Source organism: Myotis lucifugus, unplaced genomic scaffold (genome assembly GCF_000147115.1).
Source record: "Myotis lucifugus unplaced genomic scaffold, Myoluc2.0 scaffold_46, whole genome shotgun sequence".
Lineage (NCBI taxonomy): Eukaryota > Metazoa > Chordata > Mammalia > Chiroptera > Vespertilionidae > Myotis > Myotis lucifugus.
Genome location: NW_005871094.1, coordinates 7,611,702 through 7,636,936, shown reverse-complemented (window position 1 = coordinate 7,636,936; position 25,235 = coordinate 7,611,702). Strand labels below are relative to the sequence as shown.

Below are 25,235 nucleotides of genomic sequence, written 5' to 3'. Positions count from 1 at the left end.
GCCAGTCGATCAGGGTGTGAGAAATAGCACCATGGAGATGTGCCCGGAGAACTTTCTCAGAGAGCCATCTGGTGTTTGTCGATTTGACTCGGCTGAAGCCCTTCCTGGGGAGGACAGTTCTAGGTGGGAGTCCGGGGCCGCCACCCTGGGAAACGCTTCCTGCTGCTCCGGCAGCATGGCGCTGTGCCTGGACTGCTTCCTGGGGGCCGGGGGAGGCGGGTGGCAGGGAGAGGGGGTCCTCCAGTCCTGCTCCCAGACCCTGAGATGCTAATTGTTAGGCTCCTTTAGCCCTCCCCAGAGTAGAAGCTTTGGGGGCAAAAAGTCAGAACACAAGCTGGAGACGAAGGGAGGTTATTTCTAATAAAACACGATGTACTCAGAAGCTCAGAGCTCAAAAGCGTTCAGACAGTGAGTCTCCCAGCTAGTTGCTAGGAGGCATGACATCAGAGAGTTTGCCTTTATTCTGAGGCTAGGATTGATGATCTGGGTATAAGGGAGGCCTTATATTAGGCCAGGTCAAGCAGAGGCAAATCAACAAGGAATCAAAGGAGTGCAAGGTTTCCCAGCTGTAACAAGCCCCTCAGAAGAGCCTTTGGATGGGTGATGCTAGGAGAGGCAGACAGCCCAGTGGGAAGGCCCGGGCTGGGCTTACACAGACTTCAGTTCAGCATCTCAGCTCCACTGAGTAACAGAGTGAACTTAGTCTCAGAATGATCTCTCTGAACCTCTGTTTCCATTTATATAAAAAGTGGTTAATAAAAAGAGGAGCTATTCAGTTGTCAGCTAGATGAGATCCTGAAACAGGAAAAGAACTTGAGGGGAAATGTAGATAAATATGAATAAAGTATAGAGTTTAGTTCATATACCAACCTTGATTTCTTAGTCATGACAAATGGACCCATTGTCCGATATTAACAGTTAGGGAAACTAGATGAGAACTCTTCCAGGGAATTCTGCATTCTTTGCAACTTTTCTATAAGTCTAAAACTATTCTAAAATTTAAGGTTTATTTAGAAAAGAAAATTTACAGGGCTATTCTGGGGATTAAATGAAATGCCTAACATGTTGAAAGCACTCACACACTAACTAAAACCAAGGCTGAAACCATCAAGTCTATTGTTTAACACACGGTTGGTTTTCATTAAAGATTAGTTTCCTTCCTTCCTTCTGTGGTAATTTGCAGTATTTCAAGGACTTTGCTACATAGATCAGGACTTCTGATTGGAATAAACATTAGAAGTAAATTTCAGGGTGTTGAAGCTGACAATAGTTAAGACACTTTTTAAATATCAGTAGAATTAATATTCTGAGAGAAATAATTTTTTTAAAAATTCTCATCTGAGGATATTTTTCCATTGATTTTTAGAGAGAGTGGAAGAGAAAGGGAAAGAGAGAAATGTCGACGTGAGAGAAACATCAATTGGTTGCCTCCTGCATGGGCTCTGGCCAGGGCCCAGGCCGGGGAGGAGCCTGCAACCAAGGTACGGGCCCTTGACCAGAATCGAGCCTGGAACCCTTCGATTCGCAGGCTGACGCTCTATCCACTGAGCCATATTGGCTAGGGCAAGAAATAATTCTTAATCATGAAGAAACAAAACAGATATGGGTATGTATCATAGCAGCATTGAGGGTGATATGTGGGTCTGGTTGGGATGTGTCCTTCTGACAGCAGATAAAAGATCATTAGAAAGAATTCTTGACCACATGCAGGCCAGTGTATTTGGTGTGGTGATAAAGGAAGTTAAAGGACCTTCAGGATGCCTGGATTGTCTCTGAAAGGCCAAGACTGGCAGTGTGACACCTGGCAGTTCACATCTCTCAGTGTTTTGTACTAAAAGTGAGGTAATCAAACAGTTCAATGGAAACTTAATTTTTAAAAATATTTTTATTTTTATATCAATATTTTTATTGATTTCAGAGAGGAAGGGAGAGGGAAAGAGAGATAGAAACATCAATGATGAGAGAGAATTATTGATCAGGTGCCTCCTGCATGTCCCCTACTGGGGATTGAGCCTGCAACCCAGGCATGTGTCCTGATCGGGAATCGAACCGTGACCTCCTGGTTCATAGGTTAATGCTCAACCACTGAGCCATGTAAACTGGTCTCAATGGAAACTTTAAATACAAAAAAAAAACTTCAAACAATTAAACCGTCACAGCCTAGTCATTTTGGCTTAGTGGGTAGAGTGTCAGCCTGAGGATGGAAGGGTCCCTGGTTCGATTCCGGTCAAGGGCACGTATCTCGGTTGCAGGCTCCTCCTCGGCCTGGGCCCTGGTCAGGGCTCGTGCAGGAGGCAACCAATCGATGTGTTGCTCTCACATAGATATTTCTCTCTGTCTTTCCCTCTCTCTTGCACTCTCTCTAAAAATCAGTGGAAAAATATCCTTGGGTGAGGATTTTTAAAAAATTAAAAAAACAAACCGTCACTCCTAAAATCCCAAGACCGTCTTGTTTGGGGTTTTGAAGGGGCTCACAGGACAAATCTGGGAAGATGAGAAGAAGGGCAGCTCTTAAAAGAGCACAGAGAGCCTCTGCAGGGTGGACTTCTCTGGGCCCTGTCTTCGAAGCCTCTGCATGTGATATCTCTTCTGTCTCTAGAAAAAGAGGAGCTGATCAGCCTTCTGCTACCAGGTTTCCAGGCAGGAAAACGGGGGGCTGGTCATCAGTGCTTCCTCCCTAGGACCTCACCTCTCTCTCATCTTGTCCTCTGCAGAGGAATTGCAGCAACTGCGGGAACGCTACCGCTTCCTGAATGAGGAGTACCGGGTCCTGCAGGAGAGCAACAGCAGCCTCTCAGGGCAGCTGGCAGATCTGGAGAGCGAGAGGTACAGCCGGGAGGCGAGTGGGACCCTGGAGGACTGGGCTTCTCCCCGCGTAGAACTGCCGCGGAAGGCAGATGCCAGGCTCTTGCACGTCCCTCTCCTCCGGGAGATCTGGTCTTTCCCGTGGTGTCCAAAGGATATGGACACCGCCTAGAAGAGGCATGGGGACCCAGCTCAGTGTCTAGGACTAGAGTTGATTGACTTCAGTTTAGTTTTCTTCTATTCGGGGCATTAGGGGCTGGTTGGCCGGGCCCTACAGTAGCTCAGAAGTGATCCCTTTGTTGTCCACATGGACTTGATTCAGTCTGATGTCCTCTCTCTTGGAGCTGACTTGACGTCAGAGCCAGGCTCAAGCTCAACTGGACTGGACGCTTAGGGCCTCCCAGAGACAAACAGCTTTGAAAGTTGAGGTGCTGGGGGTGTTGTGCCCTTCTAAGTGTGTGGGGTTTTTTTTTGAGAGAGAAATCACAATAAGAGGCTCCTTACCATTTTTTGTCTAAAACAAAGACATCAGGACCAAGCACCGTTGGCAGGTGATTCTAGGCAGAGTTCTCTCCCAAACATGGCTCTGGGGTTCTGGATTGCAGGACACGAAGAGCAACAGAAAAGTGGCTGGAGTCCCAAACGCTAAGGAGTTTGATGTCAACAGAGTGTCAGACTGTAGAAATGGATTTCCTAGAACCTCATCCGGAAACCCATTCGTTGCGACAGCAGCTGCTGGGAGCTGAGGAACAGCTATGTGACATGCAGAGCAAGGTAGGGGGATGCAGGCCCTTCCCGTTGTCCCTCTTGTACCTTCTCCTGGCCTGTGTGAGAAACATCTCCTTAGACACAGGACAGAGTTGACGAAGGCGGCGTGCGCTATGGCAGGAGATAGTACTCTGGGGTCTCGCTCGCCTGATGTAAATCGTCTTCCAGGCCTGCCCTGGGAGTGCACTTGTAGTAAGCCGCCTTCCTGTTCCGCTTCCCACAGTGTAAGGAGTTGAGCTGTGAGTTGCAAGAGCTACATCTTCATCGCCAGACCAGTGAGGAGGAGCAGAGGCGGCTGCAGAGGGAGCTCAAGTGCGCACAGAACGAGGTGCTTCGGTGTCAGACTTCCCAGCACGCCGCCCAGGTAAACATGGCCAGGAAGGGAGTTTGGGGAGGGCAGAAGGGCCTCCGTGGAGTCGCCGCTTCCTTCCAGGAGGATGAACGCAGAGCAAGGCTGTGCTCTGCTGACTCTTGCCCTGCCACCAGGGGGAGAGTCTATCCAAGACCAATTGGAGAGGTCACCTAGCCTTGCATCCTAGAAATGGTAGTCGTCACTGAGTGTCTGCCTCAGAGAAGAAACCAGACCAGAGACCTGCGGGAGCTCCTCAAGATGTCTGCACCCGGAAAAGCGCCAGGCTGGTCTGGAGAGGGGCCTGCTGTTTCTTGAGAGTAACGGTTCCACCCGCATCCTTCCCACCACAGAACGAGGAGCTGAAGAACAGACTCTGTGCCCTGCAGCACAAGTACGATGTTAGCCAGGATGAGCAGACTGAGCTCTTGAAGGAGCAACTCCAACTTCAGGCTGAGCTCCGGCAGCTCAAAGTCTCGAAACCCATATACACAGAAAGCCCAAGTGAGAAGGTAACAGCAACCAGAGGTGAGGGGCAACTTAGGTGCTAGGAGGTTTGGGGAAGGTGGATACGAGTGGAGAGTTCAAATAACTCCAGCCGCCACCTGTGAGCACCGCAGGTGGACTCAGCCGCCCCCAGCACTGTGTTAGATGAGAGGACAGCCAGTGAGTGGAGGGTAGGGAGGAGTCTGAGAATGACTCGGGCAGAAGAGTGAGTGGGTTGAGGGTCCCGGGGGTACTGCCCAAAGGCCCCTCCGCCGTAGGAGTTAAAGTGCCGGCTGCACAGGCTGCAGCTCCAGTACGAGAGCCTCTCGTGTGAGAAGGATCACCTGCTGCACGTGCAGCAGCAGCTGCGGGAGGACCTGCGGTACCAGGAGGCCGAGGTGCAGCGCCTCAGAGACATCGAGGGCTATTTCCAAGAGAGCAATGAGAAGGTAAAAGCAGCTCCAGGTGAGGGAGAAGGTGGCCAGGCCGAGCTGCCGTGCGAGGACGGGTGCAGAGGAGGAGCGGGGATGGCAGGAGGTCTGCGGAGGAGCCGTTGGTGAGGGCGGTCAAGCGTCGCTCAGTAGGAAGGTGCTCTCAGCTTCCTTTGATTTTGAATCAGGAAACCAGCCTGTAAAAATGAACCCCTTTACTTTCACCACGCCCCAAATGGAAGCCCAGAGGTCTCTGCGTAGAGCCTGTTAGGGCCTTGTCCATCTCAGGAGCCTCAGTGGGATGGAATTGGGACTGGAAAGGACAGGTAGTACTCCCTTTGTCACTGCCTGAGAGGAGAGAGTGCAGCCGCTGCTCCGGGTGATGGCGGGCTGCCTCCCTGCCTCAGAACGCAGAGATGCAGTCCCAGCTGCAGGAGATGAAGCAGCGGTACGAGAACAGCCAGGAGGAGCTGGAGCGGCGGAAGCACATGTACGATCGGCTGGAGCAGGACTTCCTGCTCTGCCAGCATGAGCTGGTACAGCTCAGGACCACCCAGTCCATCCCAGAGGTCAAGAGAGAATGTGCTAATAAGGTAATTGTGGTGAAGACAGGTGGGATCTGCTGGGCACTTCCTCTGGAGAAAGGAGGTTAGGGCGAAAGAGGAAGTCATCCATCCACCCAAGGGCGGGATGGGCTCTTGCTCATAATTAGGAGACTAAGTACAGCTGAGTCCCACCACAGCTGAGTACAGCGAGGCCGGGAATAGAGGCAGAGCCCCATGCTGTTAACTTTTAAAACAGTTTTCCTTGACCTGAGCCACAGCTTAGTAGGATCCGTGTATCTGGATCCAGTCTGAACACTGGAATGCTTGCACGTAATTCCATGTGTAGTGGTATCTTGTTATTTGTGGAGAACATACACGTAGGCCCGTATATGTCACTTTTATTGTTAGAACTAGAGAAGGTCTGATTTTCTGAGGCAGATTGCAAATGCCCTTGTCAGATGGCATGGTCTTGTGCCCAGAACTCTGCTTGGCTTTAGAAGGGCCAAGGCTTCAGAGTAGGTAAGTCCTCTGAACTTGACTCTTACTCTCTTTAAATTGAACAGAATTCTACTCTTACCTACTTCCTTTCAGTAACAGATCCTGTAGTGATAAATAAAGCCTTCCTTACTCATTCTCTCTCTTTATCATAGTGTGTAAAATGCAAGTCACTATCAGTTACCCTGTGTTGAGCGCTTTCAGGATCGCTGCTAGGAAATGGAAGGGTGTTGAAACATGATAGAGAACAGGCCCAAGATTCTCTAAAAGTAGTGGAACAAGTCACATTCAGCCGAAATGCTCATTAGCTCCTGCCACGGCCAACAGCAGGCTGTGTCCCCAGGGAAAGGCCTTCGGGAGACACAGAATGGGGAGGTTATTCGCGTCACCACCACAGTCCACCTGCCTTTCTGCTCCCAGGCTCACATTCCCCCTCCCCCCGTTCCCACTAGACTTAGGAGTGAGGGCATCTGTGCCTCCTCCCTAAGGAAAGGAACCGTATGCTGGCACACGGGGCCAGCTTTTCCTCTGATTATAAAACAGCATTGCGATTAGTCCGATATTAGAAGATTTAGGTTTTTGGAATCATAGGATGATTTCGTTTTCTTAACCCAAATTCAGCAATAGCACATACTTTTCTAAAGATTTTAAAAGATGATTATGAAAACAAAAATGGGGGGTGGGGGGTTAGGGGGAAATGAAGTCTTTATTGGTAAGGAGCATACTTCGGAATTAAAGCAAATTGAGGATGAGAGCGATAGGGGGTAGAATCCCCAGCAGGGTGAGAGAACAGCATCTACCAAAGGAAAGGGCCAGAGGAGAGGGAGGCGGCGGGGAGTGAAAAGGGAGGGGTGCTGATAACACTCCCGCTCAGAATGCTCTCCGAAGGGACTAATAGAAAAATTTCAGGCACAGCCAAACAGCCAGCCCAAGCAGCCTGCTGGTGTTCCCCCACTTGGCATCCAGAACTTGGCGCAGTGTGGCTTTGGGATGATCAGTACAGGGTGGGCAACCCCGGTGAATCGGAAGAGGCAGGGGGACACAGAAATGCTCTGCTAGCCACACAGGCAGAGAACTACCTTAGGAGTAACTGCCCCGCCCCGCCCCACCCGCCCACAGTGTGATTCGCTGCTGTCCAGACTGACAGAATTGCAGGAAAAGTACAAGGCCAGCCAGAAGGAGATGGGGCAGCTGCAGATGGAGCAGTGCGAACTCCTGGAGGACCAGAGGAGGTTGCAGGAGGAGCAGGGCCAACTGCAAGAAGAGCTGCACAGGCTCACGTTCCCGATACCCAAGTCTGGTCTCCTCCAGAAGGTAAAGGCAGCCAGCGAGTGGCTGCTCACTCTGGAGCAGTGGCTTTGAGAAGCTTCCCAGGTGTGACTGTACTTGAGAAAAAGGAAAGGTGGGGATTAAGATTTTTCTTTCCTTAACCAACCACTCCTTTCTCACCAATTTCAAACCAAAAAATTCAATATAGCTGATTAGGGTTTTACTTTTTTTTTTTCTCCTCACCTGAGGATAAGTTGTTTTTTTATTGAAGAGAGAGAGAGAGACACCGATAGGCTGCCTCCTAGATTCGCCCAAACTGAGGATTGAACCCACAAGCCGGGTGCCCTGACCGAGAATCAAACCTGCCACTTTCCAGTGTAAGGGATGATGTTCCAACCAGCTGAGCCACACCGGCCAGGGCTTGGGTTTTATATTTAAAATACATCTTACACTCTGGGAACTGTCCTGCATTTTATATGTAGGTATTTTATCTGTCTGGAGAAAATATACTTGAAAGTGCTTTGTAAACTAAACAATACATCCAAACACAAGAGGTCAGTTCTACTCAACTGGCGGATCTCCACAGGACTCCCCCGTCCCAGATGGGGAACCTGCAGAGCCAATCAGGGATGCCTAAGGGGAGGGGGGGTCTCCAGCAGAGGGCTTTGCTTGCGACCACCACAGTCCCTGCCCCTTCCTTCCACTCTACCTCGCAGAGTTTCGAGCTACTTACAAAGTTACAAGACCTGTATGAACTACAGCTCCTCTACCAAAGCATGCAGGAAGAGCAGAAACAGCTGATACACAATCAAGAAAATGTGCTAAACGAACAATTAGAGCTGCACAAAGAGCTGCATGTTTTCAAAGACTCCCATTTCCAGGAAGTGTTGGAGAATCCAGAAGGTTCCAAATCACTTAAGTGCTCAAAATATGTCCAAGACAAGGTAACCATAGCTAGAGGCAGGGGGACGGTTCTGGGGACAGGAGAGGAAGGGGCCGCACAGAAGGGACAGTATTAGGAAGGCCTGTGAGGCCAGGAGTCAGGATGAGACTGAAGCCCTGACCTGCCCCAGCCATGACTGCCCATGGGCTGGCTCCTGGGGATGAGCCTTCAGATACGGCCTGAGGACCCACCACGTGCATGCCCAGCCGCCGTCCTGGGAGCACTTAGAACCGGGACGACCCGGAAGTCTGTAATTTGTCTCAATCCCTGTAGCGTCTCGTTTTCCAGATGTATAATATCATTTCAGTGTTTGGATTGCTTGGGACTGACTAAAGGTGTCCTCCTTTTCTCATGAGATGGTTGATAATTGAGAAGTACACTTTTCAGTGATAAAATCTATAACCTTTTGGTGTTCTACACGAGGCCAGTATGGGGCCATTCCTTTCCAAAGGAAGCGTCCTCGCACGGAGAGTTCTTGCTACTGACCATATGTTTTCATCGCAACATTGGCCAGAACAGCAGCCAGGTCAGGGGGTCAGACACCAGCAAGGTGTCTCTGCGGGCTCACTGGTGGAGATTTCCATTTAAGCCTTTCAGGTTTGGGGGGTGAATTTGGCCTGAGGGCTCAGTGAGAGCAAGGAAGAGCAGATAGACTATTCCACTTTGGGCAAAATGAATTAATTCAGATATTAGCCTGGACAGGAAGATCGGGGGATAGCAGGAGTCCAAACTGAGATTTGGTCAGATTCCAGGGCCATCAGATTTCTGCATAGATAACACAGAGACCAGGAACCAGGTATGAAATGTTTCCTCAATCAGATCTCGTCCTGGGCATCAGTAGCCAAGAAGCCAGGCCCAGAGGGCCTGGGAAACATTCTGAGAGTCCAGATTGAGAATTGGGGCAGGAGGGGCAGGGACTCAGTGAGACCTTGATCCCCTCTTCTGAGGAATGCTCATATTCCAGGCCAGGCTGGTTTTAGAGCTAGAGGTGGGTACTGAGTCCAAAGGCCAGGATGATGGTACACCTGACCGAGAAGAAGGCAGGTGTTCTCGAGCCCCCCTCAGCACTGCTCCAAGGAGAGAGGGATGAGTGCAGAAACAACAGAATCGGGAACCCGGAAACACTGGAGTATCTTCCCTGGGGACATTTTCCCCATGAGCAAGACACTGACCCATGCCAGTACCCGTAGGCTAAGTTGGCGGCCTAGGCTGTCCTGAGACTGGAGTGAAGGTGTGCAGTTCTCTAAAGTGTGCTCAGACCTCTGCGCCAGGAGGGGTGCAGCTCGGACTGCAGTGTTAGAGTAACGATGTGTCTCCCACCCACTCCCGGCAGTCCAAGATGATCGCGTCCCACATGCAGACTCTGCAGAACCTGTACGAGGCCAGCCAGACCGAGCAGGAGCTGCAGCAGCAGGAGCATGGCCGGCTCCTAGAGGAGCGGAAGAGGCTGCAGGCCGACTTGCAGCTCTGCCTGGAAGAAATGCAGTTGCTCCAAGCCCGGTCCCCTTCTATAAAAAGAAGCCTTGAGTCCTACAAGAAGAGTTATGGTAGCAGCATTGACTGCAGCGAGGGCCTCGGGAGCCCCCAGAGCAGTGATGAGAACTTTCTCAAAAGCTATGTCAGCGACACCAATGCCAGTGAGACCTATCTGAAGAGTTACCGCACCAGCAGCAGCAGCAGCGTCGTCACCGTTAAGAAGACCAGCGGCAGTAGCTCTGACACCTGTTATAATAAGAGTTATGTCAGCAGCACTGACGATGAACCTGTTGAGCCTGAAGATCTAGAGGTAAAAGTAGCCAGCTGACACACAGACAGGGAGAGAAGGTTCTGATCTTATTAAGGAAGGGCCTAGCAGAGCGGGCGGAGGGCAGGTGCTCCCCAGGGTGCCGTCATTCCTCCCCGCCCTCCACAGAGCTTTGATGAGATGGTTGCCGAGGTGCTGGTCAAGCTGCAGGGAGTGCAGGCCATGTACGAGCTCAGCCAGGAGGAGCACAGTCTGCTGCAGGAGCGGATGGGGACGCTCCTGGACCAGCAGAAGGAGCTGAAGGAAGAGCTGGATGCCTGTGAAAAGGAGTTCAAGGAGTGCTGCGAGGGCCTTGAGAAGCCTGTTGCCTCCCCCTGTGACAAGAATGAGGTAACTGCTCTCAGGGAGGCAGGGGTTCTTAGGAGTCCCTAGAGCCGAGGAGGTCGGAGCCATTTCAGAGAGGCTGAGGAGAGAGGGACGGGCTCGCTGCGGCTCTGTGTAGTTGCCGCCTTCCTGGTCAGACGGACACAGAGGGCACTGAGGCCCAGGAGGCCGGCAGTCTGCTGCGTCACTGATGGACATTTCTCAGGTACCCACCGTGCTGGACTTACTGATCTTCAAGTCTCAGAATTTTTTCCCCCCTCTACCACTTCTGTTCTCTTGTTTGCACTGTTCCCCGGAGCACTTCTGTCCAGGTGTATTTTTTCACCTGCCAATGTTCTTTAGTTAGTTTGCATGTATTTGTCTTGTCTCTTCAACTAGGTTGTAAGCACCTCAAGGACAGGGCCCCGCCTCCTCCTGGATCTGTCCTAATGCCAAGAAGAGTGCTCTGCACCCCCTGGCAATGGGACAGAAAGTGTTGTCTCTGAGCAAGAGCAGCCCGCAGTCCAGCAGGGTCGCTGGGTATGCAGGGGAGAGGGTCAGAGAGCAGACCCCCGGGCCTTGGTTGGCTAGTGTTGATGCCTACCAAGGAGACCCTGCTGTGCTGCCAGAAGTCAGGGAAGACAGACCGGAGGTTAGGGAGCAGGATTGGCAATTGCCGCTCTTTCCATGGCGAAGTGCAGGTGCCCAGGTGCACTCTCAGGTGTCCAACACAGTTCCTTCGGTGATCGTACCAGTAGAGATAGTTTGGGTGAAGTAGGAGTTCCCATCAAAAGTCATAATGGAATAAAGTCCAAGGTTCAGGAGGGGTAGCCCTATAGTTTACTCTCCAGATGGGTCACAGTAAAAATATTTAAATCATCTTTTGGTCATGTTAGATGTAAACCATCAGGTGCCTCCAGTGAGGGAAGAGTTCTTTGTAAAACTGCTTTAGAGGCTCATTTCCCACAGTTTGAGGTTTTCTTTCTGTTTTAATAACTTGTCCCGTGTCATTAAGTGGGGCTGAGATTTGAACCCAGGCCGCCTGGTTCCAGAGCCCACACTACACTCTCTGTCATGATGTTCTGCCGCTAACTTCCCCACGTGCTCCCGCAGGGACAGTTCTGAGCCAGTGACCCGGCAGGGCCCAGGTGGACTGCGTAGGCCGGGCTGTGGGTAACTGGCTCCACTGCCCACAGATCAAAGAGCTGCAGGCCAAGCTGCGGGAGCTGCAGCTGCAGTACCAGGCCAGCATGGACGAGCAGGGCCGGCTTTTGGCAGAGCAGGAGCAGTTGGAGGGGCAGCTGCAGTGCTGCCAGGAAGAGCTTCGCCAGCTCAAAGAGAAGCGGTCGTCCTCTACTACCAACGGAAAGAATGCCAATAAGAACGTGAATAAGAATGCCAGTGGGGTTAAAATTAAAAAGGTGTCCAAGGCAAGCCTGGGGAGTTCTGAGAGCAGGCAGGTGAGTAGTAACCTATGTAGCCAGAAGCAGAAAGGTAGATAAGATCCTGGGAAGAAAAATCACCTCCCACCATTCTGACCAAGTGAAGTATTCGTAGAGAGGTTTCTGGGGTCTCTAAGGTATTTAGAGCAGATCCATCTTGGTGCCCATTTGATGTACTCCCTTTTCCTGCGAAGTTAAGGCGAGAGTAGCGTGCAGACCACTCGTGTGGAGGTACAGCCAGTCCCAAAGGACCACAGCGGCCTCCGTTAACCCAGCCCAATCTCCTGGGGCCCCTGTGCTTCCTGGGTCACATGCTCAAGAGAAGAACCAAATGGATGAAAAGAGAGGAATTTATTCAAAGTAGTTATACACACATAAGTGAAAGAGGAGCGGGTAAAATAGGAGTCACTATGCAGGGGTAGAAAGAGCAGGCCAGGTGAGAGCTCAAGAATCTTTAGCGCTGGCAGCTGTCCAATGGCTGGTAGCCGGATAGACGGACGGTCTAGAGAGGCTGGGAGTGACTGCCCTCCACGCTGAGGGTAGGGATCTTGGCAGGTAACAGCATCCCTCATCCTGCCCCACCTCCGCCCGCAGAATGTGGACGTAGTGCTGTACTACAAGGCCAGCAACCCAGATGCAGCTAATCTACCAAAAGAGGAGAAGGAGAAAATGGAGGAGGAAAATGGAGAACCAAAGGAGGTGGCCTGGGATGAACTAGTTTCTGAGCCCCCAGCTCCCATAGAAGTGGAGCCCACAGAAGATGGGGAGGAGGGATTTGAAGAGTCCCAAGACCAGGAGGGTAAGGGAGAAGACAAACAAGATGAGGACAACAACCCTTGCCCTGAAGCGTCCAAGGAAAACCCCCTCAAAATTGCTGAGAGCAGAAAGGTAACCGCCGCCAAAGGCCGGATCGTGTGGGAAATGGGTCCTTGGGCTCAGATGCCCTGTGTTCAGGGTGACCCAGCCTAGGATGGACTTCTACAGGAGTAGAGGCCAGTGAGCTCTGAGGCAGGGCACGCAGGGAAGGCAGAGATGGAGATGGGGTTGGAGAGAATGGTCTCTCTGTGGGAAATGGCAGCTTAAACCAATTTGCTGTGGAACTGCATTGCAAAGACCACCTTTGCTGGGAACCAGGGTGGGGTTACTGGAATTCTATCTCTTCATTTATGTGGTAGCATGTTACTTATGTCAGAGGGTGCTCCCCCTGCCTTAGTGCATTAGTGCACTAGGGATGCTGACAGTGCAAGGCCTTCTGTCAGCAGGACGGTCATTCAGTCCCCATTTCCCACGGTGCCCTTTAAGTTTGACCTTTGCCATTAGGAGAGGGTGGAGGGCTGGTGTCACCCACTGGGCTCTGTATATTATAAGGTGTCAGGGTGGGGGCCTGGAGTGATCAGAAGTGACAGAATATTTCACTCTGGAGACCAAACAGTTCCCTAACCCTTTAGCTGCTGGATCTTAAGAGGTTGGAGTGGGAGTATCCTGAGTCATTTCCCAACAAAATATAAAAGTATTTCTGTATGTTAGTAACTAGTTCATCTGTACAGGTATGTACCCGCTGAACTCCTGCCCTGGTTGAGGTTAACTGGGGGCTCTAGCTCCCTGAAGAGTTTGAGTACTTCCTGAATAAGTCCAGGTTCTTTCTGTCCCTCTAAACACAGGGAAAGAAAATAAGTCTCTTGTGGTGGGGTGCCCCATCCACTGGAAGGCTCTCTGGGATTTTCTGGCAGGCCGGCCTGCAGCACACCCGGCTGAGGACCCAGCATACAGTCCTTGTTTCCGGGGCAGCCCGTTGCTGAGGATGGGCAGTGGGAGAACTGCAGACTCTATCCTGGTGTGGGTGTCGTATTTCTTTGAATTCATGGCATTCCACCAGGTGCTGGTTTAGAGCCTCAGATTTCCTGGCCTTGGGTGCCATATTTCTCAATGCCAGGCCTGATATTTTCAAAGTCAAGCACTTGCTGTGGAGGTGGCCCTTTGGCCCAGGGGGTCCTGTCTCTTTTGCCGGCAGCTCTGTTGGCATCTGTGTTATCGCCTGCAAACACAGTTTGTCTCTGGAAGATTGCTGCCGGCCAAGAACTGGCCCTTCTCCATTTGCTGGCTTGTTTTAATGCATTTTGTCTCATAACCACAGCATTACACTCCTAGGGGATGCGAGGGACCAGAGCCCAGAACACTTAGAGAGTTGGTGGAAAACAGCCAGAACAAGGGGCTGACAAAGGGACAGGTGGCCTGGCAAGAGACGGGCTCTTCCTAGGGTGACAAAGTATACATCCTTCTCATCTGGAGAGCCCAGCTTTCCGCCTTGGAGCTTCACTTTTCCACAGTCACTGACCCACAGGAAAGGTCAGGGCGCAGAGCACCCACTTGACTGGTTTGAGAGGGAAATGAAGCCGGAAAGCTGGACTCACCACCTGGTTGACACCTATCCGTATTGAACCTTCTGGAGGCTGCCAGTGGGAAGAACCAGGCCGGGTAGCAGAGAAGAAACCCTGCTGCTCTCGCTGACCAGTTATTTAATCTCTTGATCTCTCTCTCTTTTCCCTTTGTTTTCTCATCTTCGTTATCTGTTGAATTCATGTGTTTATGTCTTTTTATGCCACCTTTCTTTCACCTCCTGTCTCTTCTCGCGCTTCTTTCTCGTTTGATATGTTGCAGCCATCCCCTGCCCCCAACCCCCCCATCTTCTCCTTGCCTCTTGTAGGCCTGGTGATCATATCGGCTTTGCTCTGGTGCTGGTGGGCCGAGACGTCGTCCTAACACAGGTACTGGTATTGTGTCTTCTTCGAGGGATCGAGGGAGGGTGCCCTGGCCTCCCCTCTTTTGCTTTTCTCTCAGCGGCTTGCTTCTTGCTTTTGGAAATCTGTGACTTCTTGGAGCATGTCTTTGTAGCACGTAGGGAATCGGATGCCCACTGTGGACATGGTTTGAGCTTCTGTCTTCTGGGAAAAGTTTTGATGATCTCAGCACTGTTGCTACTTCCAAAGCTGCCCAACTACTTCTGATGAGCTGATGTCTGTCTGTAAGGCTGGCCTGGGTGCTCTTTGTTAAGCCCCAGAGCCAAGCACTCACTGTTGTAACTGCCCAGGCTGGCAAAATAAGGACTCGCCACCGCCCCTGTTGGGTGAGAGAGGAGGTCTGAAGAGCTGTGACTCCTGTAGGGTCATGTGTACAAGGGTAGCCTCAATTCATCTTTCAACCTTGGTAAAAATGGAACTGAAACTCCTACCATATTATATACTTTCTACTGAGAAGTTCTCTGATTTGGGGCTTTTGGTCTTCAGAAAAGTCAGAATAGGAATGCCAGGGATTTTTTCCAGTTCTCTCTTTGGGGGCCAAATTCTTTCTCAGCTGGGCTTTCTGGAGAGATGGTATTATATTGGTGAAAAGTTTCCACCAACCAGAGATGCCAGTGTCTCAGGGAACCAAGGCTGATATATTCTGGGCACCTTCAGTTGGCCAGTCCATGTAATCTGGTACCAACAGGATACCAAATTCAGGAGGCAGAATGTGGCCCAAGGGAAAACCCTAGGGTTCCCCCTGCCTTCGAGAACCATAATCTCTTCTCGGCCTGTTTTAGCTCCTTTCTTATGCTCCCCCTGCCCTCTCTCACCCTCCTTCTCACTTCTCAGTGGAGTGTAGTTGGCTTAATGCATAGGTTCAGAGTGGCAGCTGAAGCATTTGCTGGTAGCTTTTATCACCATTTCCTTTTTTCTCTTCCCTCCCCACCCCCTCACTCTTCCCCCTCTTCAGCTCTTCTGCTTTTATTTTTTTATTTTTATTTATTTTTATATATTTTATTGATTTTTTACAGAGAGGAAGGGAGAGGGATAGAGAGTTAGAAACATTGATGAGAGAGAAACATTGATCAGTTGCCTCCTGCACATTCCCTAATGGGTATGTGCCCGCAACCAAGGTACATGCCCTTGACCGGAATTGAACCTGGGACCCTTGAGTCCACAGGCCGACGCTCTATCCACTGAGCCAAACCGGTTAGGGCAGCTCTTCTCCTTTTAGGCATTGCACTTACACCCCATAGACAGTCTTCAACTCCTTTAGTGACAAGTCTCTCCCTGTACCCGTTCTTCCCCTATATATGCCTCGATTTCTAAGTCCCTGGGATGAGGCCCAGAGCATTCAGCTATAACCTTTCTCCAGCTCACACTCAGCCTGGCCCAGGCAGAGTGAGAGGAAGGAACTCCTGGTTTAGGGTCCTCTCAGGGGAGCTTGTTGTGCCCAGAGCCTGCTGCACCAAATATGCAGCTCCCCAACCAGGAATCGAGGTAGCATAGGTACAACCTGCCTGACAAAGTGGTCAGAGAGCTTGGTTGCGTCTGTCTGTGCTTCTTGCAGCTTGGTCCCAGGGGGCAAAAGGCATAATCTGAATGTTCGTTTCTTCAAATGTAAGCAAAAGATGGATGATAAAACCTCTGTCTTCCCCACTGAGGATCAGATGAGTTCATATATGTAAAAGTACTTCACCATGATAAAACACCACATAAATAAAAAGAACATACACTTATATAATGCATACTACGCATACTACGTGCCACGGCTGTCCTAATCACTGTATCTATAGTTACTCATTTAAATCTTACAACAACCCTATTATTAATTTGGTATGTGATAAAACTAAGATACAGAGAGGCGTAGTTATAGAGCCAGGAAATTGTGAATCAGATTCTAAGGACTTAACATTAGCAACAGATAAAATTCCAATCCTGATTTCCCTTATCTCCTCATTTTGAGCCATTTTCCTTGGTTGCTTCCAGGTAATTAGGAAGATACCACACTTCTCTTTATGCAGCCTCTGCTCGCATTGTTAATCTACTTCATGTATTAGAAAACCCCTTTGCATGTTGCATATGCTAAGTGACCCCCCCCCCATTCTCTACCTGCAGTTGATTTTGTGGATTCAAGACAGAAATTTTCATTTATCCCTATTAGAGATAATCCACTGATCTAACCTGTGGAGTTTTTTTTTTTCCTAATCTCAACTCTGGTTTCAAAATATTTCCTTTCCCTACCAGCTTGTCATCCTCAGGGGTGACAAGCCCTCCCTCATATTCTCATCCACGTCACAGGTGAGGGCTGAGCCTCTCGAATGTCATCTCACCAGGCTTTTATCCAGCTCATTGGTCACATAACAAATGGTCACACAACAAGCCGTGCTGTCATCCTACTCACTTCCTTCATGTTCTCTCCAGAGATATCATGGAAAACCTTGTCAGACACCTTGATTAAGTCCAGAACATGATTTTCTTGATCTGTGGATTTATTTTATTTTTTAACTTGAACTTATTGGGGTGACATTGGCTAATAAAATTACACAGGCGTCAGGGGTACGATTCGTCTGTGGATCTGTGAATTTAGTGACCCAGTCTGAAAGGAAAGCCTGACATGACTTACCCCTTTGTGATACTCAAACCAGCCCTTTACTCAGCCAGCCTGGAATCTTGCCTGCACCTGGTATAAAGGACGCCAGTTCCCATGCACGGGTTCAGCACTTTGCACCCTTAGAAACCCCAGACTGGCATTTTTAGCAATGCACATTAGGATGTAAGCATCTGAGCATGTCAGTATTTTTCCTAGCTCCCTTTATGAATTACTCGGTATCCCCACCTCCAACATTGTTTTGCTTCTCACTTCACATCTTATGTTCTTTTTAGTAGCTGTTTTTACAAGTATACCAGTAGGAGGTTTTCTTTGCTCTTTATAGTTGGCTTAAAATCCTCTTTTTAGGTTCGTTATTCTCTGAGCAAATGCATTCTTAGCATTGATGGGCTATATTCGCCCTTCCCTAAAACTGTATTTCTGTTATGCCATAGCTTACGACTTAAAACTCAAATTCTGTCTTTCAAGTAATACAGTAAAAAAGTAATAAAATTAGGAACTGCTTCCCCGAGTATGTATTTTCTTATTCAGGATGTCCTGTTCCCTAAACGGATCAGCAGGATTTGCTGTGGTCAGCAGGGTCTGGCAGCCTCCCAGAGCCAATGGCCGGCTTCCTTGAATTTCCTTGAGCCACCATCATTCTCCACAAAGGTTTTTGGCTGCCTAGGACCTCATATTTGCCCACACTCCATGGTGTTCTTTCTTCATTTCCTCTCAGTCTTCATATCCTCTTGACTCTGAGTTCATTCTCCAGGAACTAATGAGGTGCAGCTGCTTTTCTTAAAGGCCCACATTTACCCGCATATTTTTGCCATGGTAGCCAACCTCCCTCATTACAACCATTTGGATACTCTAAAGTCTGGCTCCTGAACTTGCTCCTACACACAGGAACTGGGATTCTCACCCCATGGGGCGTGCAAACAGGCAGTCACCCTAGGTGGGACACATAGGGTCGTTCAGGTGTCTAGTGGTGCCAGGACTCAGACCACATTGTCTCCAGCAGTGATCCAGGAGGTAAGGGGGAGTGGGCCATGGTGGTCCTGAGGTGTCTCCAGCACCGGTAGGCAGGGGATGTCTGGCTTAGGGAAGGGTTCAGGGGGCTGGGCACTCACCATTTGTCTTTGGTCCCCACAGAACATGCTTGGGATGTGGAAGCCTATGGTGTTCTTGGCTCTTGCAGCTGTGGCTCTGTATGTGTTACCCAACCTGCGACGGCAGGAGGCAGAGTTCTGCCTCTTGGAGTGATGGCAGACCTGACCTGGGCCAGCCGTGGGGGCAGATCCCCAATGGCTACTACCCTCGGCTTTGGGCAGGACACACTGTGCCGGAGCCCCACCCATCCACATGTCCCAGTGTCCCCATCTTTTTAGCCTCAGTCACTCAGGCTGAGAAGGCTGCTGGCACCCATCTCCTGCCTTGTGTAAGATCCTGGGTTCCTTGTAATTAAATGTCAACCTAAATACATGAGACTGTGTGGCTTCTGATTTGTTAAATACCTCACAACACAACCAGAACAGAGCTGTTTCCCTTAAACCAGGCACCTCACATAAGGGTCTGACTCCTAAATATGATTTCTCACCCTAGAAATGACCTCAGAAATGAAGCTGGCTCCTGTGCTGCCAACCAAATCACAGATGGATTGGTCTGTGCTTATCAACACTCTCTCACGGAGCTCATCTGAGCATAGAGAAATGGAGTGAACTGGGTACTTTGTGTGAGGGGGGCCCAGTGACCTGCCCTCAGGTTCTGTGCCCACACCTAGCTATTCGAAAAGAATGCCCTGAGAAGATCTGCGTGTGAGCCTTCGTGGCTTAGTCCTATGACTTCTCAAGGGGTTTGCTCTTAGAGAAAACTTTATTAACCACTCAGGGCCTGGCAGTAAACAGGCCACACACACAAAAGCTTTACTGAAAAGTTTAAGGAGTAGTGAAGTCCCCAGGCACCAGCAACATTGGAAAGTGGCTACCATCCCAGGCCTGAAAAGGGGCCCAGACACACGTGGAGGCCACGGGGATGTGGTCCTTGTCAGAGCCACAAATAAAAGGGGGAGTTTGTGTATCCCCGCCTTCTTCCCACCCCCGGGCTCCTGTTGGTACCTCTCATTGGCTGAGCCCTACTGGGAGCCAGAGAGCAGAGGTGCCCCCTGTGATGTCATCTTTCAAGGTCAGCCTCCTGGAGTTCAGAGCAGAGCAAAGGATGGAGAATGGGTCTGAGTGGAGACAAGCAGAAAGTGAGGATAATTTATGAGTGTCCTTGTTTAACATTCATCCCCGTGGAATGCTTTGATTGGTTGTTCTCATCATGAAGTTTCCACATGAAAACCCTCAAGTATATTCATAAGACCCCCATGACTACTGGTTTCCTGAGACCCCTCTCTACTTCCTTTTCACCTGATGCCAGAAGAGTCATTCACCCAAATATCCAAAGCAACCTATAGAGCATGTCTGGTGGTGGACACTGCTAAGCACTAAATGAATTCAGCAGTAAGGCCACTTAGAATTTGATTTTAAAATTGTGTGCAGCCCAGAGAATGACAAAGCTGAACTGGGTGGGAATCCATCCCAGCAGCCCCGAGGCCAGTGCTGAAAACAAGACCAGCCCCTATAAACGGAGCCACACGTAGGCAGATTGACGGCGGTGCCACACGTCCCTTTTGCCTCCCTCTAAATGACTCTTTAAAGATAGCACTGATTTAGGGTGGCCTAGCTTCTAGCTACTCAAAGTGTGGCCCACAGATCAGCATTTAAGCTTGTTGGAAAGGCAGCATCTCAGGCCCCTTCAGACATGCAACATCGAACCTGCATTTAAACAAGATCCCCAATTGATTAGTAGGCACAATAAAATTTAAGAAGCACTGCCCTCCGTTGTATTAGACTGTGTGTCCTCAGTTGTAACCTAATTGAAATTCCTTCACAACTCACTGTTGCCATTGGTCCCTGGCTCCTGATTGTTTAATGCAGTGAAACCCTGCTGTTTATTGTCTTTATTCTAGTCACCAGTTGGCTGGAGAACATATATGGTGGAAAGGACTAAAGGTTACCTACCACCGTGGATCACTGATTTACCTTGGAATTAATCAGAAGTCAAGATGGAGGTCATGATCTGGTAGGCAATCGGCCCCAGGACTTTATTGGCCCTTCCCAGGCCCGAATCCAAGACTGAGCAATGACAGGAAAATGACCCTGCTTTTCCCCAGCCTTTTTGCTTAGAATACAGAGCTCTTCCATTAGGACACTTGCCCCGTTGGCTCATTTTTTTAAAAATATATTTTTATTGATTTCAGAGAGGAAGGGAGAGGGAGAGAGAGAAACATCAATGATGAGAGAGAATCATTGATTGCTGCCTCCTGCATGTCCCCCACTGGGGATCAAGCCTGCAACCCAGGCATGTGCCCTGACTGGGAATGGAACTGTGACTTCCTGGTTCCCAGGTAGGTGCTCAACCACTGAGCGCGCCAGCCTAACTCATTTTATTTTTAAATATATTTTTATTGATTTCAGAGAGGGAGAGGGAGAGAGGGATAGAAACAATGATGATAGAGAATAATTGATTGGCTACCTCCTGCATGCCCCCCATGGGGATCCAGCATGTGCCCTGACCGGAAATCGAACTGTGACATCCTGGTTCATAGGTCAACACTCAACCATTGAGCCACAACAGTCGGGCCCATTGGCTCATTTCATTTTTTTATTTTTAATATATATTTTATTGATTTTTTATAGAGAGGAAGGGAGAGGGATAGAGAGTTAGAAACATTGATGAGAGAGAAACATCGATCAGCTGCCTCCTGCACACCTCCTACTGGGGATGTGCCCGCAACCAAGGTGTATGCCCTTGACCAGAATCGAACCTGGGACCTTTCAGTCCTCAGGCCGACACTCTATCCACTGAGCCAAACCGGTTAGGGCCCATTGGCTCATTTTATTTATTTTTTATTTTTTTTTTAAATATATTTTATTGATTTTTTACAGAGAGGAAGGGAGAGAGATAGAGAGTTAGAAACATCGATGCGATAGAAACATCCATCAGCTGCCTCCTGCACACCTCCCACTGGGGATGTGCCCGCAACCCAGGTACATGCCCTTGACCGGAATCGAACCCGGGACCCTTGAGTCCGCAGGCCGACGCTCTATCCACTGAGCCAAACCGGTTCCGGCTCCATTGGCTCATTTTAGAAAGCCATTCTTTTCATCCTTTTGAGCTCTGACTCCTGGTCTTGTTAATACACTTCACCAGAGTGAAGAGGTCTCTGTGTTGAATGTATTCATCACTTGAACTAGCTTTGAGTCTACAGGGCATCTCTTAGAAGCCAGGGGAACATGCACCCAGGCTGAGGTACAGATAGAACCGAGGACTCCTTTCATACCACCTTCAAGGACCTCCAATTCCCCACTCACCAGCCCTCTGCGTAGCTGCTTCCTTTCTGCTCTCTCCCTGCACAACAGCCCCCTCTGCTTTCCCTTCCCGGGTCATGGGTCACGTGGTACAGTATACCACCTACTACTCCTGTCAAGGATCAGCAGCTATTGGGGGGCAGGGTGGGTGGTTCTAAAGATCAGAAGTACTCTGATTCTGATGCTGGCAGGTGGAGTGTTAGAATGTAGAGAAGGGAAGAAGGAAGCATGGTGGAGATCCTGGCTGTGGACTCTACCGGGGGATAGAGACAGAGCTGGGGGGAAGACCTAGCTCCCCAGAACCCTTAGGCTTTCCAATATACCAGCACAGGAAGCAAACTAACTTATTTTCTGATCACCTATTAGCTGCCAGGCAACATGCTCATCATTTTACGTTCCCTCCTTTCATCTTCACACATAAAAAATCCCTATGAGACCACTATAAACTCCATTTTATTTATTTTTAAATATTTTTATTGATTTCATAAAGGAAGGGAGAGAGAGATAGAAGCATCAGTGATGAGAGAGAATCATGGATCAGTTGCCTCCTGTACGACCCCACACTGGGGATCAAGTCTGCAACCCGGGCATGGGCCCTGACAGGGAATCGAACCATGACCTCCTGCCTCATAGGTCAACGTTCAACCACTGAGCCATGCTGGCTGGGCTATTAACTCCATTTTAGAGATGAGAAAACTGAGGCCCAAAAGAGTGACATCACCTGCCCAAGGTTACAGAGGCTATCGATCTTTCCATCACACCACACTGTCCCTGGCACCTGGGTCAGGGCCACAATCAGCATCACTGACTGATCAAAGGGCCTGCTGTGAGCCTGGCCAGCCTGCTATGTCACAGGTGACTGTGAACATGTCTCTGGCTCCAGAAAAACATGGCCCATTGGGCCTGCTCATTCAGACTCTGCGTGGACCAAGTTAAACATGGCCACTGTCAGTGGCGGAGGAGCAGTGTCCCTTGATGGGAGAACTGGGGCCAGGTGGAAAGCCAGGCAACCTGTTCCCCAGAGACAGGTCAGCAGGTGGTGCGTCAGGGGGCTATAAACGGCCTGTGGCCCCAGCCACCACTGCCCCACATACTCAGCTGATGAAACCCCCTGTAAGCCCCTCGATGAGCCCCCGCCTGGCTCAGGGAGGAACGCACTGGCCCTCAGGAGGCCACTCCACTTGGCAGGCCCCAGGACCAGCATTGTGCACGGTCTGTTCCAGCCTCATGGCCGGGCCTGGGGCCTGGGCTCATGGGCTATATTGAGGGCTGAGTCACCAGCCTGCCCCTGGGTCAGGCTGCAGTGACTGGCTGGCTGGGGCCTGAGTCAGGCCCCGATTTATCCTGGAGAGCAACAGGCTCAGGTTTCAGGGGGGTCAGGAGGGTTCCGGGAACCATCCTTGGCACTAGGCACCTTGCCCTGTTGGACCACTCACTCCTCTGGGGTCTCACAAGGACCTCTCTAGGAGGGAGGGAGGGAGAAGCAGGAGAGAGACTTCTTTCTCCACTCGGCGGCTTCCCTCTGAACATGCCACCCTAACAGCGGCCCTCAACTGACTGAGGGACCTCAGGTAACGCCCACAAAACAGGTCCATGAGCCACTAGGATGTGTACAGGGGCTGTTGGCTCCAAGCAAACCCACTTTCCCCGTTCCCTCCTCCCAGCAGCTCAGAGAGAGGCACCCATCCTTTCTCAGATCTGTTCCCCAGTTTCTTCATCTAGGCTTCAGAGACAACATCACTGAGCCCTCAGCTGGCACCTCGGTGGGGTGTCAGAAGTCTGCCTTCACACACACACACACACACACACACACACACACACACACACTCAGTCCCCTGTGAGACCCAGCTCTGTGTCATGTGTCCCCAGAGCTGGGCATCTCTCCACAGGAGAGCTCAGCCTCTCAAGCAGACAGACAGCCCTGATGCTTGGTGGCTGGTTTGGCCATGGGACAAAGGTGGTATGGGGTATGACAGTGCTGGGATAGGGAGGGGGTGCCAATAGGAGAGCGGAATTCCTGAGCACCTCGTCACAGGCAGCCGACAGAACATGAGCCTGAGCCGCAGGCCCAAGCTATTTATACCTCGCCTGTCACTATCAGGGCCCCCACAGCTCCCCCCTTCCAAGCCACACACAGCAGGCCCCTTTTCTGTTTCTGGCCCCTTCTCTACTCCTCCCCATCCCGACCTAATGAGAAGGGAAAGAAATCATTCGTGGACCCCTTTCACAATAAGCACTGCTCCCCACACCCCTGCACTTCTTTCTGAACTCCATAACTAACGGGGATTGCCCTCATCCTGTCCTTCACAGGGAAGACAGCCTTCGAAGCTTCCCATATCCCCTTCCCTTTCATGAGTCTGAGGGAGAAGAGGAATAAAATAGACGGATTCACCTATAAGGCCCCAGAACCTTCCCAAATTCCAATCATCACATAGAGTGAGCTGGAGGCCGTCTGGCCCAAACTTATTTGGTCTTGAAGATTAAGAAAGCTGAAAAGTATGGCCCGAAGTGGGTACCAGGGGTTATGGAATACATGTATGTTACAGAATTATGGAATATATATTCTCTTAAAAATCTTTATTGATTTTTAGAGAGAGAGGAAGGGAGAGAGAGAGAAACATTGATTTTTGTTGTTCCACTTGGAATAATAAATTGGTTGATTCTTGCATGTGCCCTGATCATGATCAAACGGCAACCTTGGTGTATCAGGATGCTCTCTAGCCAACTGAGCTCCCTGGCCAGGGCCACATATGCTTTTTTTAAATGGAAGTCTACTCTATAGCTCTGTCATCCAGGCCTCGATTTCCTTGCTGTCACCATTCCCTAGCCTCCAGCCGCCCTCTGCTTACTCTGGGCCCAGTCCTGCTAGGCTTCCTGGCTGGCTCCCTGGGGCTCTCCCTGCCCACCGGCCTCTGTCACGTTTCTCCTTGGCTGCTCTGGGCACTGCTCTCCCTGTTTCTATCTGGCTTAACCCGCCCTTTCACTGGAAGGATCTGCCCTGTGGCCCAAATGGGCACATTGCCCAGGGGGCTCCCTGCTACTGTGGGGCAGTCTCTCCCTTCCCTCTCATCGCCTTGGTTGAGTCAGACTGGGGGGGGGGGCACAGTGTGACTCACTGGGTTCTCTTTTCCTGAGCTCAGCTTCATTCTGAGGGGATGAGGCCAAACGGGCCGGTGACAGGGACACTGAGTCAGGGGTAGCCTCCCCCCTTCTCCTGGGACCCCGGATTTGGACTTCAGGCCAGGCTTTTCTACCTGTACAGTGGAGCACCCCCAAAACCTTCTCCCTAATCGCCCGCAGTGTCCCTCCTTCCTCTCAGTCCTTCTCTACCAGCACACACATTTCCCTCCCTTGTCCCTGCCCGTCCGCAGGTGGACAATACCCTGGGCTGGGAGCCAGGGCTCCCAACTCATCCACAAAAGTCGGCCAACCCCACCTTAGTGTGTTCTGCACCCACCACTGGCCTCAGTTTCCCCATTTATGTCTTCAGTCCCGCGGGACGTGGAGGGGGCATATTTCATCTCTGATTGGCAATCCTCAGTTTGGGGGTGTTGGGTGCGCAACCCCCCTACATTCCAGCGCGGCGCTCCGGGACCAGCCCCCCTGCCCCCGCTCTCCCCCTTGGCAGGGGGCGGGAGACCTCTCTCGCGGTTCCCGCCCAGAAGGCAAGGTAGCACCAATCTCACCCGGGCCCCCCCTGGAAAACCAGCAGCCCGTGGACCCGTTGGAAATCTCTGGGAAGGACGTGCCCCTGGACTTGCACGGGGTTAGGAGTAGTCATCTATCGAAAAAAGAAAGGCCCCAGGG

General features: G+C 50.6%; 2 protein-coding genes across 7 annotated transcripts in view; both read left to right on the top strand.

The window, feature by feature from the left end:
• Positions 1 to 18,501, top strand: part of CCDC136 (coiled-coil domain containing 136) — a 28,717-nt gene extending 10,216 nt beyond the window's left edge. Inside the window, exons 6-19 of one of the 6 annotated variants that reach the window (XR_002829152.1) lie at positions 2,715 to 2,826; positions 3,411 to 3,579; positions 3,797 to 3,937; positions 4,276 to 4,434; positions 4,687 to 4,857; positions 5,247 to 5,432; positions 6,999 to 7,193; positions 7,865 to 8,092; positions 9,425 to 9,877; positions 10,004 to 10,225; positions 11,395 to 11,658; positions 12,235 to 12,528; positions 14,345 to 14,405; positions 18,169 to 18,220. Coding sequence is in view for 5 of the 6 variants with exons in the window: in XM_014455502.2 (XP_014310988.1) it covers positions 2,715 to 2,826; positions 3,411 to 3,579; positions 3,797 to 3,937; positions 4,276 to 4,434; positions 4,687 to 4,857; positions 5,247 to 5,432; positions 6,999 to 7,193; positions 7,865 to 8,092; positions 9,425 to 9,877; positions 10,004 to 10,225; positions 11,395 to 11,658; positions 12,235 to 12,528; positions 18,169 to 18,279 (2,705 nt within the window). In the remaining variant the exon portion in view is untranslated. Of the gene's footprint in view, positions 1 to 2,714; positions 2,827 to 3,410; positions 3,580 to 3,796; positions 3,938 to 4,275; positions 4,435 to 4,686; positions 4,858 to 5,246; positions 5,433 to 6,998; positions 7,194 to 7,864; positions 8,093 to 9,424; positions 9,878 to 10,003; positions 10,226 to 11,394; positions 11,659 to 12,234; positions 12,529 to 14,298; positions 14,406 to 18,168 lie in introns of all 6 variants that reach the window. The other 5 variants (XM_014455509.2, XM_014455502.2, XM_023753537.1 and 2 more) reach the window with 5 other exon arrangements.
• Positions 18,502 to 20,122: 1,621 nt separating this feature from the next.
• FLNC (filamin C) overlaps positions 20,123 to 25,235 on the top strand; it is a 33,261-nt gene continuing 28,148 nt past the window's right edge. Inside the window, exon 1 of the mRNA XM_023753549.1 lies at positions 20,123 to 20,139. Coding sequence (XP_023609317.1) covers positions 20,123 to 20,139 — 17 coding nt within the window. The remainder of the gene's footprint in view (positions 20,140 to 25,235) is intronic.